This window comes from Podarcis tiliguerta (assembly GCF_965153285.1).
Source record: "Podarcis tiliguerta genome assembly, chromosome: 8".
Classification (NCBI taxonomy): Eukaryota; Metazoa; Chordata; class Lepidosauria; order Squamata; family Lacertidae; genus Podarcis; species Podarcis tiliguerta.
This window is the reverse complement of record NC_139541.1, coordinates 35,167,157-35,185,798: the sequence shown is the minus strand read 5'-3', so window position 1 is coordinate 35,185,798 and position 18,642 is coordinate 35,167,157. Positions and strand designations below refer to the sequence as shown.

At 44.3% G+C, this 18,642-nt stretch overlaps 2 protein-coding genes across 4 annotated transcripts in view; both read left to right on the top strand.

Annotated features, from left to right (window-relative positions):
* LPCAT2 (lysophosphatidylcholine acyltransferase 2) overlaps positions 1-17,999 on the top strand; it is a 36,433-nt gene extending 18,434 nt beyond the window's left edge. The window contains exons 7-15 of one of the 2 annotated variants that reach the window (XR_014514124.1): positions 1,549-1,583; positions 2,530-2,584; positions 4,940-5,022; positions 5,587-5,712; positions 6,191-6,344; positions 12,024-12,122; positions 12,916-13,057; positions 14,335-14,915; positions 15,160-17,999. Coding sequence is in view for 1 of the 2 variants with exons in the window: in XM_083451886.1 (XP_083308012.1) it covers positions 1,549-1,583; positions 2,530-2,584; positions 4,940-5,022; positions 5,587-5,712; positions 6,191-6,344; positions 12,024-12,122; positions 12,916-13,057; positions 14,335-14,564 (924 nt within the window). In the remaining variant the exon portion in view is untranslated. Of the gene's footprint in view, positions 1-1,548; positions 1,584-2,529; positions 2,585-4,939; positions 5,023-5,586; positions 5,713-6,190; positions 6,345-12,023; positions 12,123-12,915; positions 13,058-14,334 lie in introns of both variants that reach the window. The other variant, XM_083451886.1, reaches the window with a different exon arrangement.
* On the top strand, positions 6,425-8,680 carry CAPNS2 (calpain small subunit 2). 2 transcript variants are annotated; one of them, XM_083451950.1, is made up of 2 exons: positions 6,426-6,895; positions 6,947-8,680. In XM_083451950.1, exons 1-2 carry the CDS (start codon positions 6,796-6,798, stop codon positions 7,720-7,722), a joined length of 876 nt encoding a protein of 291 aa, XP_083308076.1. In that variant the 5' UTR covers positions 6,426-6,795; the 3' UTR covers positions 7,723-8,680. The 2 variants fall into 2 exon arrangements, with proteins under 2 accessions (XP_083308075.1, XP_083308076.1); XM_083451949.1 differs by having other exon boundaries at positions 6,425-8,680.
* Positions 18,000-18,642: the final 643 nt, after the last annotated feature.

The following is an 18,642-nucleotide window of genomic DNA, read 5'->3' as shown; positions in this document are numbered from 1 at the left end:
TTAAACCTCTTGGCATTGCCACGTCTAAGTAAACAGTTATTTGCTCCTGTGAAGGAACATGACAGGCCTGTGCGGTATTGCCTCATATCGTGTTAGGTCTGAGGAACCTTTTTCAGTCTGGGGGCTGTGTTCCTTCTGCAGGGTCAGAGACAAAAGTGAGCAGAGCAGTGGGTGTGAATGGTAACGCCCCCCCCCTCATTGTTCAGGCAGGCAGGTGAACAGATTTTTCAGAGTTCAAGGACACATTCCAACCCCACAAAAAGATTCAAGGAGGGTTCAAAGCAGGAGCCAGATGGAGAGACTCAGGGGGCTGCATTTGCCTCGCTGGGCCAGAGTCTCACCAGTCATACTATATGTTATGGTTTGGAAATTTTGGGTCTGGCGCTCTGTACCTTGTCTGTTAGCTCACAGTAGGGATGGGAGGATGTGCCAGATCCAGACCTCTCGGCTTCTCATTTTTCCATTCTTGAAGTACCGTAGGTTTTCTACATTTCTGCACCAATTTATGTTTTCTAAAAAATAAAATAAAAAAATCTGCGTGAAAATTCTTCAAAGTGATAGTGTGATTTTCTCTGCGTGAACACACTTTTATAATGTGGTTTTGATGAATGTACACATTTCACCAGCAATTTCTCTTAACACCATTTTTGCATGTCATTTTCACGAACACATTTTACTGCACACATTTGCACTCCAACACATGCATTCTTGCAAACATTGACAGGCATCGCAAATTTCAGATGAGTGCGAATTCTGAAAGATGCCTGCATTTTGGTCCTTGTGTTGTTTTGGACAGTGCAAATGTGAAAAATTTTGCTTTAGGTGCAAACAGAATCAAATTTTCTCCCTCATCCCTTGTCAGGAGCCACAAACCAGTTTCTGCTCTTGCTGTTTGTTTATTTAGAGCCTTTGTACCCCTACTCTTCAGCCAAAAAGGCTCCCATACTGACTTATATACAAACAGTTAAAACAAGACAGCCTCTGCCCACAGTCTTAGAACCTAGAAAAAACACCACATACTGTAGGACAAAGGCATAGGGAGGGGCTGATGGGCGCTGTCAAATTCTGGCACCAGTTCTTAAATAGTTGTTCTTATAACGACCAGTTGGCATTGTTCAGGGGCAGGAGGTGCCTGATGAAGGTGGCCTTGTGGCAAAGCTGATAGAGTGAGTGAGTCCTGCTGGCCACCTCTCCCACTGAGGCAGCCTAGTGAGATTCCTGTCCCCATGTGACTGTTGAGGGAGAGGAGGCCAGATGGTACTGTTGGAATGAGTCCTGTTTTTTATCCTCTGTTCCATCTGATAAGGTGTGGGTGGGAGGTTGTGGCCCTCCAGGTGTTGCTAGATTCCAAGTCTCATCAACCCTGGCTAGTGTGACCAGTGGTCAAGGATGGTGAGACTTGGTCCACAGCCTCCGGAAAAACACAGGTTTCCTGCTAAAGACTTGCTAGCGAATCACACCCACGTCCTGGCCTCGGCTGTGCTTAGCTTTCCATTCGTCCAACGAGCTGTTTATAACTATTCGTTTATTTTATTTGCTTGCCTCTAGGATACCGTGACGTGGACTTGGCAGGGCTACAATTTGTAAGTGGCACCACCCTAATGACAAACCTTCTTATCGCCGGCGGCTGTTGACAATAGTAGTTGCAGCATCTTTGTATGTGCTGCATATACAAATCTTTAGATATGGGTGCCATGTTCAGAAGGTTCAGAAGGTTTATATCGCAGCAATTGTATACTAATGGGGCAGTGGTGGGGAAGCATTCTCATCCCAAGGGCCATGTTCCCTTCTGAGCAACCTTTGGGGTGGGGGTGGGGCACATGCTGTTAGTGAGCGAGGCCAGAAGCGAAAGTTGGTGGAACAACACATTACCTCGGTCACTCATCCCTTCCTGTCCTCCCTCCCTGTCCTCCATCCAGGTAAGCCAGAAACATTATCCAAGTTCAAGGACAGGCAAAAGCACTCAATGAGGTTGCAAGCAGGACTGTTGATGGGTTGTAGCCTGGATACGGCTATCAATGGTTACTACCTGTGGTGGCTACACTCTGCCTGCATGATTGGACGCACTATGCTTCCAAAGACCAGTTGCTGGAAATCTCAGGGGAGAGATGCTGCTGTGCTCATATCCTGCTTGCAGATTTCCCCCAGGCCAGTGTGAGAACCATAACTTGAACTCATGGGTGCTGGGATCTTAAACAAGCCCCTTTCCTTTCAGCTTCATCCATAATGATGCTGTTTTGCTTACAGCGTCTAGATTGTTGGCCACTCTGGAAAGGCCTTGTATAAATTGCATAAAATGTTAAAATGCATTAAACAGCCTATCATCTCAAGGCTGTAGCAAGGATTACTAGCAAGGATGTGAAACACTTCATTGCAAAGCCTAATTATCATTACAAGCGCCTTCTAAATTTTTTTAGATCTGCTTTATTTGTGATGTCCATTTGAAAACGTAGCTGTTTAAATGTCACATTTAAATGGATTGATTTGAAAATGGTTTGCAACCTTTGTTTTATTTTAATTCTTTTCCAGCAAGGAGGCATTAGTCTTGACTTTGTGCCAGCTGTTTACAAAAGTTGAAGTGGAGGTGAGAACCAGAGAAATGCTGCTATTTTAAACCAGAATGTGTTGATTAGTTTGAAAGCAATTAGTTTGCAAATGTTTGAGAACTGACATTGAGCAATGATAGAAAAGCTTCCTTTCTCTTCTTCGCTGCTAAATTGGACCTAGAGGGTTTGCCCCTCTCCCCAGTCCTGTGCTTTAAATAATCTCTCATGTTCTTTTTCTTTTAAAAAAGCACGTACAGCCCTACACCAATGGTTAAATTGTTGTTGTTGTTGTTTAACCCTTGGCCTTTGCCAAAATAATTGGAAATATTTGGTTTGAAAAAGATCAGGTGAGAAAATTAAAGGAACCAGGGAAGGTGAAGAAGGGAAGTCGTAAACGATTGGTTTATTTTATAGAAAGATATGGATGGGGAAATGCTTATTTTAATGTGAATGTGATTTTGAAAAATGTAACACTGAAAAATATTAATAAAATTAAAAGTTGATGCTTAGCATGTTAAGATGTGAGAAATGCTGAAATTGATTAAAACTTCAGTATCCCCCCTTCCTCCTTCCCTTTTGCAGAAAAAGGAACAAACTGTATTCCTTTTTTTAACCATTTTTATTGTAGTGCCTGGGGCCACCATCCCTACTTGCATTGCTCACCAACCCAGCTAACCCTGCACCAAAAGCCCACCTCCTCCCAAGACATAACCCCCTCCCTTTATACCTAACCCAGCCCCCTCACATCCCCACTGCTTCTTCAAGCTCCCCCTATAGCCACACAGCTCTGCTGTGTCCCTTCACTGTATGTATTCAACCCTCTGATGTTGTTTAAAACCACCATTTTAAAACCAACCTCGTCTTTTGTTCCCTTCCCCTACTGTGGCTTCATGCAAATCAGAATTCTGATGACGCATTAAAATCTTCCATTGCGAGCTGCGCAACGACAGCCTTACCTTTTTATGTATATAGGAAGAAAACGTATATCCATTTTGTGAATCCAGGCCTTGCTTATTGATAAGAGAGACTATGCAGCTACCTTCAAATAGTAGATCATGTCTTGACATGGACACATGCTGGGGTCAGCGCCATGCCAGCTACCCTCACTGTTGCAATTCCTCTGCCCCAGCCCTCACTCCTGATATCCCCAAGTCCAGTATAGCTGTATGGGGAAAGAGGAAGCCTAACCCTGCTCCCAGCCCACACATTGAAATCAATGCTAACTTCCCAAAATGGCCTCGACTGTGTTGAAGTAGCCATCCCATTCATTGTGTGTGGGCACTCTCTAAAAAGAAGAAATGCAACAATTTAAAGAGCTATAGTTAATTTAAAGAGTTATAGTTACAGACAGTGCTTTTTTCTGGGGGTAAAGTAAAGGTAAAGGGATCCCTGACCATTAGGTCCAGTCATGGCCGACTCTGGGATTGCGGCGCTCATCTCGCTTTATTGGCCGAGGGAGCCGGCGTACAGCTTCCAGGTCATGTGGCCAGCATGACCAAGCCGCTTCTGGAGAACCAGAGCAGCGCACGGAAACGCCGTTTACCTTCCCGCCGGAGCGGTACCTATTTATCTACTTGCACTTTGACGTGCTTTCAAACTGCTAGGTTGGCAGGAGCAGGGACTGAGCAAAGGGAGCTCACCCCCTTGCGGGGATTCAAACTGCCAACCTTCTGATCGGCAAGTCCTAGGCTCTGTGGTTTAACCCACAGCACCACCCACATCCCGGGGGGGTACGCATACCCCTAAACATTTTGTGAATCTAAGTTTGGCCTCATTGAAGGGCGGTATTTCAATATGAGTAGGAAAATGACAGTACCCCTAAACATTTTTTTTTGGGGGGGAGCATTGGTTACAGAGGTTTTTAGTGCAGCTAATTTTTGCTGTTGAGCATTTTGCTTTTTTAATATATATGGATGTGCTGCCATCTACTGGCAGACCTGCTTATCTTCCCCAGCAGATTTCAGCTGTTTGTATATTGCATGGATGCATACACAAAGAGGCCCAATCTGCACTATACTTTTGAAGTGGTTTGTTAAGGGTGTTCAGAGTTGCTAGGGGACCCCAGAGCTACAATTCCCAGAGCTCCTGGAGGGGGGAAGGGGTTGATTGTTATACCACTCTGGAAATTGTAGCTCTGTAAAGATTAGCAAACTACAGCTCTCAGGTGAAGCTATGACTGCTTAAAGTGATATGATATAGACCCATTGATAGCTTTGATATATGCATACATAAATAGATATACAGGTGATAGCCAACAATTGACATACATTAGACCAGTTGAAATAAATGGATTCAAAATCAAATCCATTTATTTTTGTAGTCCTGAAATATAACCTACCCAGGTTATTAAGACTCTACTGGTTTGTGTAACTGCATTTTTATTATTATTTCAGTTTCTTCCAGTCTACATTCCATCTGAGGAAGAAAAGAAGGATCCAGTCCTTTTTGCCAGTGGAGTCCGTAACAAAATGGCAAGGTGACGTGGGAATCCTTTTGCAAGGTTACCTTAAGGCGGCAGGTGACTGGTGTAAAATAGATCAGGCTTGAATCCTTCCAGCCTGTGTGAGTGCCACTACATAATTGGTGGAGAACCCAGGACTCTTCAACCCTCTCTATCCAACCCTCAGGACTCTTCCTAGGCCAAATCCCTTCTCTCTGGGTCACTCACAGAGAGGTCTCCTTACTGTCAGCACCCTTAACAAACTACAGCTCCCAGAATTCTTGGGGGGAAGCCACGACTGTTTTATGTGGTACGGTGCTTTAAATGTATGGTGTATCAAACATTCCTCAGCCGCCTTGAAAGGAAACATGAGCATATCAAAGGCCCTGCATCACACTCAAGAGAAGGTCACCAAAATTTTCACTCTCTTTGATGATTTTTCAGTGCAGTTTTGTTTCTCATTAACTGATGGCAAACAACCAAAATGTGGGGAAATCTTTCAGCATAGCGCTAGTTTATAAAGTCAGTTCTTTTACTTTGCCTAGAACAAGAAGATGAGCTTACCTTCTAAAGTGGTATCATACATATGTTTAATTTCAGGGCTTTGGATGTGGCCACTACGGACCACACGTACGAAGACTGCCGCCTGATGATCTCGGCCGGACAGCTGACCTTGCCCATGGAGGCAGGATTGGTGGAATTCACCAAAATCAGCAAGAAACTGAAGTAAGTGCTTTGCTTTTGCTTGATTTGGATGCAAGATTTGTGGGCTGTTGGATGCTTGACTTGAAAGATGCTCTGCTTGTATCCAACATCTGGAAGGCCACAGGTCTCCCTGTCCCTGCTGCATATGGATAGCAAACTCGAATGTGGCTCCTTGGGTAGCTAATCCATCCAGGCACAATAAAGAACTCCAGGGTTTACAGATGTACAAGGGAAATAATGGGGCAGGGGGATAATCCAAAATAGCTCAAGCAGGATTGAGTGTGTTTAGTGGCCATGGGGTGCTGGCTGACTGTAGGAAGGGGGTGACAGAACCATAAGGTGAAGGGGGAATGGAATGGAGCATGGAATGGATCTGGCTGGCTGGCTGGAGCCGTGAACAGGAGCATGCTACTTTGCTACTTTTCTTTTACTTTTGAACTCTCAGTTGCCTTTACTAATGGCAAGTGGGGCCTCTGGACTCTTTCTTCCTTTTCAATAGTCTAAAATGGGACAGCGTCAGAGAGCAGTTGGACCAGTTTGCTACGATCGCCAGCACCTCCAAAGGGGGCAGGATTGGAATTGAGGAGTTTGCCAACTACCTGAAGCTGCCCGTCTCAGATGCTCTCGAACAGCTGTTTGCCCTATTTGACAGGGTAAGCATGCTCCCCCACTCCCCCCATACTCCTTCCTGCAGAAGCTGTGCTTGTAATTCAATCCTCATGCAGTCTTCTTTTTTAATAAAAAGAATCCAAATTTACCATAAGGAGGAGAGATGATGCTTTGCTGGGCGAGCAGGGGGACAGCATAGAATCAGTGCAAGGAAGGAGGCACAGGGAATGAGGTTAAAAAGAGTCTGGTGTCTCCAGGGAAAGGGTTTGCAACTGCCAATGCACTGTGAGAAGCAGCTGCCTTTGTTTGTGTGCAGCAGAGGGCGGAGTCCTGCAACACCCATGGATTCCAGCTGTGAAAGACGACATGTATGGGCATGGCAGGCGGTAATTGCTTTGACAGATCAGTTGCTCTTGTAGCGCACACCCAACTGTGCTCTCCTCAGACGCCCTTGAAGCTTTTTGGAAGGTGCTTGGGTCTCTCCGAGTCTTCGCCATGTTCCTCGTTCAGGCTTTGTTGGACACCGCTACCAGTGGCGGCGGCGGTGGTGGTGGTGGTAGCGCTGGAGGAGCCCTTCTGAGAAGCATTGCAGGAGGTGGAGGAGGTGGTGGTGCTGGCGGAGCCCTACTGAGAAGCATTGCAGGAGGAGGTGGCGGTGGTGCTGGTGGAGCCCTCATGAAAGGCCTCGGAGGTGGAGGTGGTGCTGGGGGAGCCCTGGTGAGAGGCCTTGGGGGCCTCTTGGCAGGAGGAGGAGGAGGAGGAGGTGGCGGAAGCAAAGCAGGGAACATTGTGGGGATCGTCGGAGGAATCGTCAACCTCATCAGCGAAGCAGCAGCTCAGTACACTCCCGAGCCGCCACCGACCCCCCGCAGCCATTTTGCAAATGTGGAAGCCAACGAGAGCGAGGAGATGCGCCAGTTCCGCCGCCTCTTTGCCCAGCTGGCTGGCGACGACATGGAGGTGTGCCCCACGGAGCTGATGGAAATCCTCAACAAGGTGATGGCCAGGCACCAGGACCTGAAAGGCGGGGGCTTCAGCCTGGACACCTGCCGGAGCATGGTGTCCGTCATGGACAGCGACACCACGGGCAAGCTGGACTTCTACCAGTTCAGATACCTGTGGAATAACATCAAGAAGTGGCAGTGCGTCTTCAAGCAGCACATGGGCCCGGCGGGGACCATTGAAATGGCCCGGCTGCCTGATGCCTTCAAGGCCGCCGGCTTTCACCTGCATGAGCAGATCTACGCGCTAATCATCCGCCGGTACGCCGACGAAGACGGCAGCATGGATTTCAACAACTTCATCAGCTGCCTGGTGCGCCTGGATGGCATGTTCCGAGCCTTCAAGTCCCTGGACAGGGCTGGCGATGGCAAAGTCCAGATGAACATCCAGGACTGGCTGCAGTTGACCATGTACTCTTGAAAGCAACCCAGGGAGCAGGGAGAAGAATCCGGCACTCATTCCCAGCTTCAGGCTGCAAGCGCTACTTTTTAGTTACATAGCTGGACTCTGTTTCTTTCTGGAAACGAGGCTGACTCTCGTGCCATCGCTACGTTTTAGGCTTGCCAGGGAAATAGGCAAGGTAGGGGAGGTTGTACACTTACATCTGGCTTTACTCCAGGTGCTCATTTTAGCTTTGTTGTCTATGGTTTGCAAAGTTTTCCTTTAAGTGTTTTTGTTTAAGTAATGAAAATGGCTGGTGTGTTTTAGAAATGCATTGTTTATCATTTTGGGAGCATGCATAAACTTTTCTTGTGTAAGCTGTACTCATGTCTAGGACCAAAACTGTATTTTAAAAAGTGTCTAAATTGGGCAGAGAAGACTGTTGCTTTCACAGGCAGCAATCATGTGTGGAAGGGTGTGGGGTGTCTCTGATATATAGTTATACTGCAGGAAAATGCATCGCTGTATGGTGCAGGCCAGAACCCCTGCCCCCTCCCAAAAAATCCTCCTCAAATCTTTCCCCTCTGCAGATGTTTACTGTACACCATCAGGGGCTTGTGGAGACCAGTTCCCATTCCCATGCCATCTCCCATTTACATTCCCCCCCCCCCATCAGACACCTCATCATTCTATATTCGCTAGCTTGTTTTTGGGTGGTGCTGTTCCTCTTCTGAAACGTGACTGGCACTCGGCCACCCAAGTCCACTGTTAGCTGGAATGCTGTAAACTTAGACACAGGAATGGGTACTGGGGGGAGAGCAAGTTGCAAGCTGAGCAGAGTTGTAGTCCGTAGCTTTTGTTCAGTGTTTTGCGTCATTTTGCCCAAGGGCACATTTGAATCCCAAGCAAGCAGTGACAAAGTAGATATTTGGCTAATTCATGGCCATGAAGGGGTGAAAATAAGGGCAAATAAACTTGGATCATAACAACAAAGAAAGAGGTTTCTGCCATTTATTTGATCATGTTGCAGCTTGGTATGACCCGGGGTGGGGGGTGAGAGAAACTTATTTTTGCACTCAGCAATGCAATAACTTGAAAACTGGGAGGGCGTGGGCAAACCCTCACTGATGTTTATAGTAGAATAGAGCCCAGGGCTTCAGATCCCTGGGCGATACCTCATTTCTTCTTAAGGCTTTCTTACTTTAAACCAGAGCTGGGGAACCTTTGGCCCTGGGAGATGCATGTGCCCCCCCAGACCATTATTTCTGGCCCTCAGGACTCTCACCCTTCCCCAGCTCTGCTTTGCACCCTCCTCTGTTGTTTGACCTCTGTCCTTGACCTGTGATCATGCCTCTTGCAGCTGTTTTTTGAAACAGGAGCCATCAATGAGACCTCAGCTGGTAACCTGGTCACTGCATTGTGAACCCATCGAAGTTTCCAAATTGCCTTCAAGGGCAGCTTCATGCAGAGTGACTTGCAGTAGGTCAATGTGAGATGCTGGGCATTGCATCTTTCACCTTCTGCATGCAGAGATGCTCTGCCACTGAGCTATAGCCTTGTCCATATATGAACAAAGGAAGCCAGGTGCCTTATACCAAACCAGGTCCTTTCTCCATGGTACCACATTGGCATCGCAATATGCAGTGACATCGCCTGTGTACGTATTTGACCTTCTACCTTTGAGGATGGGGGAGAAGGAAAAGAGGTGCACAGACAGAGAGAACACACACAGAGAGAGAACACTGAACTCCACATTGTAACTTCTCTTCTCCCTTTCTTGTACATGCTCCATGTTTGCACCTCTTCTAAAACCACCTCTTCATGTTTCCACCATGTTACCAGTTCTGACTGTATGTTGAATCCTGGCTCCCCTCCTTTGCTTTTTCAGACCTAAACCCAGGTGTTTGCGTGTTTAGTAAACGGAGTGTGCAGAGATGATTCATATTTTCTTGGCAAGCCCTTTCTCAAATTAAGAAACCCAGACACCTATTTTTGGCATGGCTCATCTCCCCACCCAAAGTGGGAACGCCCTACCATGTCCGTTGTTCTTCATATTGGTTTTTGGAATGGTGTTATTTGAATAGCTGCAGCTGGCCTGGGAGGCCCCTCTGTAAACATTGTATGATGTGCACAGCCAATCCTTGCTGGCTATTTTTCTTTTCTTTTCGTAAAGAGGAGCTGTTTTAGCAGGGGGCCATTTGGAACTGGAAAAGTAGATGATGGCGGAGTGGGGGGGGGGATAATCACTGACTTAGCTGTCTTTGCAACAGGCACTCCATCTCTAGGAAATTCCAAATGTATGTTTGCTCTATCAAAGGTGCTAAAAGCAACAACACTCAAAATCATTTTAATTATGATTACTTCTCACTCCAGTTGCCAACCCTGCCTGCCCACCAAGCTCTTTGTCAGCTCACTTCCATTTACACATCACCCACCCCTTGCCTATCCCCTAATACCTCACTTCAAGCCCTCCCCCAACCACTTGCTGCAACCCCACCCATTTTTAAAGAAGAGGGGCAAGATTCAAAGAGCAGTTTGCCATATCACTCTTTAACGTGTGTCCCCCCTTTCTGTTAAAATGCTTACCTGGGCCTCCTCCTACCCACACAGCTTGCTTGCTCACCTGCCTGCCACCTGCTGGCAGGCAGGTGAACTGCAGCATGACAGTTGCCTTACATTTATATGCATATAGGAGGAATGAAGGTTCATTGTGTTTTCAGTTTTGACAGTTAACCTCTCTTTAGCTCATGAAGCTTCACTCGGCATTTTCTGCATACTTTCCCTGCAACTTTCATATTTGCATCCATGAGAACATAAAAATGCAAGCATTATTGAAGATAACACACAAAATTGCATGTTATTATTCCATTGCCTGTCAGAAATGTGTATATTAGTCAAAACTGCATGTTTACCAGGAGGAATTCACACTAAATGCTGGTGAATTTATAGAAGATTTTTGAAAAGGAAATTTGCAGATTGCTGCAGTGGTGCAGAGAATTTCACTTTAAGACTAGAAATAGGAGAAACGAAAATTTGCTAATTCTTCCATGATGGTAATGGCAAAAGGGATTTGGCAGGTATCTATTGACATCGACTTTTGATGCCAACCCAACACACTAGTACCAGTATGCTACAAATCCATCCTTTATTTTTAGTACAGGAGGCAGGAAAGAAGAGAAAATACTAATCTAGGCTTGTGATCTTTGCTACATTAACAAATAAAATAACTTTTATTTGTCTTTGCAAGCCTGTTCTCTCCCCTCTCCCAAGAGTAGAAATACTTTTTTCTCCCCTTACTGGGGATGCAGATTGGGGTGGGAGGGATGCAGTTAAATGTGCTAATTCCAGTTTGCACACATTCCATTCTTTTAAGGCAGAGCCCATCCCTTCCTCTGCCTTAAAGTCTGGAAACTGGCCAGTCTCCTGAGGGCTGGTATGCCAGCCTCTTTCAGATGATATAGCCAGTGGCTTGAAATGGAGCCTGCTCCTTGCACTAGAATATTGTGGGTGGGTGCATACACACAGAGAGAAACACACACATACACTACACATATAAATATTTACATAAAGGATATAGTTTGTAAGATAGATAGATAGATAGATAGATGATAGATAGATAGATAGATATTAAAGCAAAATAAGCAGAAATGTTAGGGTTGCCATACGTCTGGGAATTCCCAGACATGTCCTATTTTGGGGGTCCTTCATGCACATCTGGGGGGAATTTTACATTTTAAACAAATGTCTAGGATTTTGGTTGTATGTGTGTGTGTGCACCAGCAGCTCTGGTTCAGGCTCTGGCACAGGCACAACTGCCCTAAAAAAGCTCAACAACTATTTGTGTCCCTATTTTTTACCCCTTGAAATATGGCAACCCTAAGAAATGTATAAGACCCAAAACATATTAAGCAGTCCACTCTTATGGATCAGAGAAAGCCTGGATGAAAAGATAAATCATCACAAGATGTCTAAGCAGCTGGTGGTTGCCGTTTCATGTATATAACAGAGGGGAGGGCATTCCACAGAAGAGGGGCAACAGCAGAAAACACCCATTTTCTGTGATATTCTGTAGGGTGTGGTGTGACAAGTAGAATTCGCTATGAAGATGAATTGATGGTTGATCATTTTTTTGGAACTGAAGCTCTGTGAGGGGAATAGGGGTCCCCTAACAACTCTCAGCACCCTCAACAAACTACGGCTTCCATAATCCTTTGGGGGAAGCCATGGCTGATTAGAGTGGCGTCATAGTGCTTTAAATGTATGCTGTGAATGTGGCCCAACAATGTCAGGGAGGGGAGAGCAGCACATACCCTTTGAATGTTGCCCTGCATTTCTTACAGAATGGAGATGGTACCATAGACTTCAGAGAGTACGTTATTGGTTTGTCCGTAGTTTGCAACCCTGCCAACACAGAACAGACCATTCAAATGGCATTTCAGGTAAGTCCTCAAGCTTAGCATCTTAACTCCAAAAAGAGTTCCACTATACATATAAACTTTCAAAATCCGGGGGGGGGGGGGGCTCTAACAAAGTACTGCTCAGAGTAGGCCCATTGAAATCAATGGACTTAGTAGAGTAGCCATGGCCATTATTGTCAATAGGTTTAATATTTTTAAAAAGATAGTGAAATATACTCGGAGTCGAGAGTGGATTTCAAGCTCTTTATTCAGCTGCATTCTGAATCCTATTGTTCTAGGACCAATCAGACTGCTGCCTTTTGGATCCTATTCAACTCAGTATATAACAGATAGATTGCTGCAAACTAGGGGGGGGGGGGAGTTTTTAAAATCTAAATTATTGCACAGAAGCTGCAGCGTGTAGATACAGCCAGAGTTTCCTGATGAAATAGAAAATGCCTAATGCCTCCATATGGCATTGTTTTCCTTTAATTTCTTTTGTAAATTATTTATCTTATTGATTAAATGATTCATTTCAAGAAAGCTCATGCATTAAATGAATTAGCAAATGCTTATATTTATCTAGTCTGTTGATCTAGTCACTTTATCTAAACTGCAGCCTTATCAAAAGTGCCCATCTCACATTACTTTACACAGTGATGTATGGTTTGCTCAAATTCCTAACCGTCCCTTGATGTGCCATGCCACCACCCTCCATCTGTTGAGGGTTCCTCTGTAATTCCCTTGACTTATTTAACTGTAAAGCCCTTTTGGCTGTTCCCAATGTAACAACAGTTCCCATTGCGAAACATCAGCACGTGCCTCTTTTCTCCAGCTCTTTGACGTCGATGAAGATGGCATCATAAACGAAGACGAATTTAGCTTAATTATGCGTTCAGCGCTTGGGCTTCCTAGCCTCGACGTTTCTAATCTGTTCAAGGAAATAGATGCTGACAACTCTAAAAAGCTCTCCTATGGTAAGTGTCGCCAAGCCTAAAGTGTCATTGCTTCCTTGGGAATTGTTGTCTGGACCTGAGGATGCCAAATTGACTGGGTGAATCCTTAGGTTTTGCCTACAGTCCCAGTATTTCTGTTCAGAAACCAATGATAGCTCAACAAGGTGGACATCCTTTTACATCTGTAGTGTAACTGCAGCCCTCTAAGCATTTATTGTTGTAAGTATGGTGCCCCCTAAAAGTTGTAATTAACTATCATTTTCGGATATCACGGTTCCAGCGCTTCCAGTCTGTTGCTCTTTTCAGGTGGGATTCAAGTCGTACATTTAGAGTGGTTTTGGTGGTATTGAGCAACCAACTCCATTTCACAAAAGATTCAACTTTTTGTGACATGGAAAGTGGTGGGGAAATGGCTCTGGAAAGTGTGGGGGCAACACCCGCAACATCATCTAACCTCCCTGCAAGCAAATGAGAATGAAGGCTATTTAAAGAGTCAGTGGCGTCTAATCTCCTTGCAAACAACTCAGATTGAATGTGCAGTAAATGGTCTATCTAGACCAGCAGTTCTCAACCTGTGGGTCCCCAGATGTTGTTGGACTCCAGCTCCCATCATCCCTGAGCTCTGGCCGTGCTAGCTAGGGGTGATGGGAGTTGTAGTTCAACAACATCTGAGGACCCACAGATACAGAAAGGCTGATCTAGACGTACCCTTAATCATAGTTTAGTGCAGAGGGGAGGAACCTCCAGGCCAAATTGGGGTTCTCAGAGGTATTTATTTGCCCTGCAAGGCTGCTTTTCCCCCAGCCAAGCCTAGCTGCCCCACATCTGATGTCATGGGGAGTCAGGTGTCGGGGAGGTAAAACTGCGGCCGAAAAAGAACAATTGGAAGACTTAAAGTGCAATCTCAATTGTTCCTTAACAAGTAGAGCTTGCAATTAGCAGCTTTTTAATTTAGTGCCAAAAGGAAGGCCTAGTCACTCAGATGGGTTTCACTCAGAAGCTCCTAACTGGAGCACCTGAACGGAGCCAGTTTACCCTGACATGGAAACATGGACAGTAGACTTTTGTCTGAACCTAACACTGTGGTTTAATATTAACTGTGGTTTGTTTAAACAATTCAATTTCCCACTACATGTTTTGAAGTTGGCTACTCTCAGTCAAACCACGGGTTATCAGTCCAGATGACATGATGAGGTGCACCTCAGCAAAAGCAGAAGCTCATGCTAAAGCTATGGTTTAACGCAATGCCCAAACTCCCCCAGTGTTAGAAATAACTTCTTGTGCTTCTTGATTTTCAGAAGAGTTCAAGGATTTTGCTCTTAAACATCCCGAATACGCCAAACTGTTCACAACATACCTCGAGCTACAACGTTGCCAAATATTTCCAGAGACAGAATTTACTTGCAGCACGCCGACTGTGAAAACCCCAGTTTCAGAAATTGCCTCGGTGCCAAAGAATAAAGTTTGTCCTCAGGCCAGTGATGATGACCATTCCATTGTCAGTGTCTCTGATAAAAAAGAAGACTGAATCTAAAAGGCCGAATATATTTGTGTATGTCTTGATGTTTTGTATTTTATTTTTAATATAAAGAACATACGGATTTTCTTCTTTTTTTTAAAAAAAAAGCCGTTTTTAAATTTTTATCAGAGAAGGCAAAGATAAAAAAAATTAATTGCTTAAAAATTATCCAATTAGTTTTAATGAGTCAATTATTCTATTTATTATTTTTATTTTTGTCACTTGGGCTGCATTAATTGCACCCCTGTTTTATTGGGCTGCTTGCACTGAGGCAAAATGCAATACAATGGTTACTCTCTTGGAAAGAATGCCATTGATTCCCCACTCCCACCCCGCCTTTGTGGCAAATGTTTCCAAACAGTTAATAACTACAGTGGTACCCTGGGTTACATACGCTTCAGGTTACATATGTTTCAGGTTACACACTCCACTAACCCAGAAATAGTACCTCGGGTTAAGTACTTTGCTTCAGGATGAGAACAGAAATCATGCTCCAGCGGCATGGTGGCAGCAGCAGGCCCCATTAGCTTCAGGTGGTGCTTCAGGTTAAGAAAGTTTCCGGTTAAAAATGAACCTCTGGAACGAATTAAGTACTTAACTCGAGGCACCACTATATTTCTGGACTAGCAAACAGGTTGCTCTAAGCTAACTTGGCCTTTTGGAGCAGAAGTGGAAATGTAAGATCATAAATTAATAGGGTTGGAACTTGCATTTGGGGTGACCTATGTATCAGAATGAAGATTATGCTATCTCCTTTTTTTATAGTTGTCCTTGTCTACCCCTTCATTCTACCCCCAGAGTCTATGCCTTCCTCCACCTTCCTCTTCCCTTCTCTGAATTAGTATCTGATTTCAGTTCTGTGTACTGATTGGTCTACTGGATGACCACCTTGATTGACCCCCCCCTTTCTTTGGAAAAAGGAAAGCACATCATGGCTGTAATATGGGAGAAATCTGGTGGACTGTACTCTTTTATCCCTCACTTAAGCAGGAAGAAGGTAAGAGAAGGTCCTTGCTTGGGAACCGCCTCACTCCCATGCCAAAACCAGCAGTGAGTCTTCCAATTGGACACTTGATGTGTTGACTGGTCAGATGACACCCTCAACGTTCTGGGACAGCTGTACAAGGACTGTATCAGTCCCCTAAATAGTCATAATTTTGCTCCTCACTGTTATTCCATTTGTGGCTCTCTTGAGGGGCATTTCCCAATTGACTATGTCTGCATTGTACCTACTGAGAAACCAGACGTGCATGTATGGTAGCTCTTCTGATATCTTTCTTGGCCTGTGTCCTGGGGTTAACTTCAACTGGGGAGATGGTAGAAGAGGAGGGTGTATAGATTGAGAAGAGAAAATCCTCCAAACACTGATACAGATCTGTAACCCCATCCTCAAGGAGCTGAATTTGTCTTTATTTATTTATTTAATGCAGGAGATCTAATCACCACATCATACTAGCTGGTCTGATAGAATCATCACAGGCTATTTTACCAGCCAGCTAACTATCTTTGAAGGTTCTTCATCAGAGTACATTTGTCTATAGAATAAATGTGTGTGTGTTCAGAAAGGGGAATGTGCTCACTCAGGGGATTTTGGCCTTGTAACTATACTGAAAAGCCATTTTACAATATTTTTGCACTCTACAAAATATTGCCTAGTGTTGTCTATCTTAACCTAACAAATGCCTGTCTTGTCCTTATCTGGCCACCTTGGTTGGAAGCGATCTTCTGGAGTGGAAACTATGTGAATATTATAGAAAATAAATTAAAAATAAAATAATGTGGTTTATTTGCACATGATGGTGCATATGGTTGGCTTTGTGCTTAAAATAAGAGCTGGATCTGCTGCTATAGGCTTTCGTGTGTGACTGGTACTAGTTCAGTGTTTTAAAAATTAGAGCTGTAGATTCAGCAACTGTGTAATGAATGTTTACTCCTTAGATGCTCAGGAGAGAAAGTGGACTGAAGGTGTATGGATTGGTGCAATTTCTGAAGCTAATTAGGGCCTGGCTACTTTATTTTAAATCTGTGGACGCTGCTGCAAGGTGGAAAAGAGGAGTAGAAAGGCATCACATACAAAAACTAAGTGGTCTAGAGTAGTGATAAAGGAGAAATTCAATTCAATGCACATTGGAAAATTTGATCAATTTTGCACTTTCCAAAACAATATCCAAACCAAAACACAGCTTTCCTTCAAATGCCACTCTTACCTGAATTTTGCAATGCAGTTCTCCAACCAATGTTTTTTTTTAAAAAAAATGCATATATTTGGGGTAAGTGTGGATAGAAATGGACATGCTGAAGAAAATAACATACGAAAGTGCATTTTACCAGGTGAAAGTGCTTGCAGAAATGTAAATATTAGTAAAGGTTGCGTGCCAAAAAACAAAAAGCGTTTATCAGGAGAAATTAGCTCTAAAAGAGTGATGAATTTGCATTAGGATTTTTTTGAGTGCGTTGCGAATTGCTGTGAAATGTGGAGAACTGAATTTAAGATCGGAAAAAGAATAAACTTAGAAAATTAAAACTGACATATCCTCCCATCCCTACTCTAGAGTACGGCTTTTTGTAGACAGAAAATGGTATCCTTTTCAAAAGTTTGGGTCCATGTTGTGCAGCATCCATTGAGTAAGAAATCCCCTTTGGATTTAAACATAGTGGCTGGTGCTTATTGGGGCTGGTAGGGTGTAAGGCAGGAGCCCAACAGTAGGTGGCGCCAGAGCCAATGACAACTAGAGCCAGATAAGTCTAGTGTTGTTTCCATCCACCTCCCTGATGAGTTCTACAAGAGGCAACACTGAGACTAAGGAGGAGGAAGCTGGTGGTCAGTGCCACCCTCTGGACTAACTGCAAGAAGGCAGTCAGGTGGGGGCTGGCTGAGGGCACACTGTGGCTGGTACGGCAGTGACCTAATGGACCAGCTTCCAGGGTTAATCTTGTGTTGGACTGTAGTCCAATGCTAAGTGCAAGGAAATAGGGCTGATAGCCACATGTGTGCAAAGCAAGCAAGAATTCAGTGAAGGCGGAAATGTACTTTTACTAGAGTTACGTCTATAATTGCAGAAGTGAAGCTACTTACATTTCTGGAATTGCACATGAGTTTAAAGAAGCTCTGTTGGGAGAAGGTGGGTGGGAAAACGTAGGGGTTCATTTGAACAGAACTCTTGCAGAGAATATCTGAGTTTCTGGGTCCTAAACAACAAATATCAGGGGAAAACAGTAAAATGCCATCTATACAGTAAAATCTATACAATCTAAACAGTAAAATGCAATCGATAAGCCATAGGTAGGATATTGCCTTTCAAATTAACAAATAAGGTTGCTATATTGTTTCCATGTGTTTTATGGTTTCCTGTTTATATATGGTGTTTCCTCTTCAAAGTTTGTGGGTTTTATGTGCTTTTAAAATAAACATCTAAATGATGCAGTGTCTCCATAGATGAAAAACTCCAAATGGTTTCTGAATCATTTTTTATAATTTTTGAAATGAGGTGTTCCTCTGTATTTGGGAACCAAAGACAGAGTGAGGGACCTCCAGATTCCCAGACTGTCCCTGTGCCTTTAACCCCTCAGCTGACCTCCCTATCTCTTTGATGTTAGACTGATATGTCTTATGGTTGCATCCTGTTTACAACTTCCTCCTCCTTCTCACACTTCTCTCTCGGACCTCAAGATGAGAGGTGGCCTTGGAACTACCCTCGAAGAGCAAAGGAGCAAGATTAGCTAGGTTAGAACTAGAGACAATTCTATCCAAGTTATGCACTTCCAGCAATTATTTTGTTATTTTTTATTACTTTCAAGTATCTCTCTCTCTGTGGTTACAACAGGTAAAGTCTATCCTCTAGCCAGGTTCACTGGCTGAACGCTGCACACTTAGCACACCAAAGCCCTCCATTAGGTATGTGGGGTCATGCATCCAAGAACATGCTCAACAGCCAGGGAAGGGAAATTCAATTTAGTATGCATTTAAGGGCGAATCTGTCAAATTCACACTTTCCAGGACAATCTGTGATCTGAAACGCAACCAGCCATTGAAATTTGCACGTACCAGAATTTTGCAATGCAGTTCTCCAGCCAGCTAAGGTTTGCA

Bases quoted from the DNA above. Each gene is read 5' to 3' on its own strand.
- CAPNS2 (XM_083451949.1), top strand. From the start codon at position 6,796: ATGTTCCTCGTTCAGGCTTTGTTGGACACCGCTACCAGTGGCGGCGGC.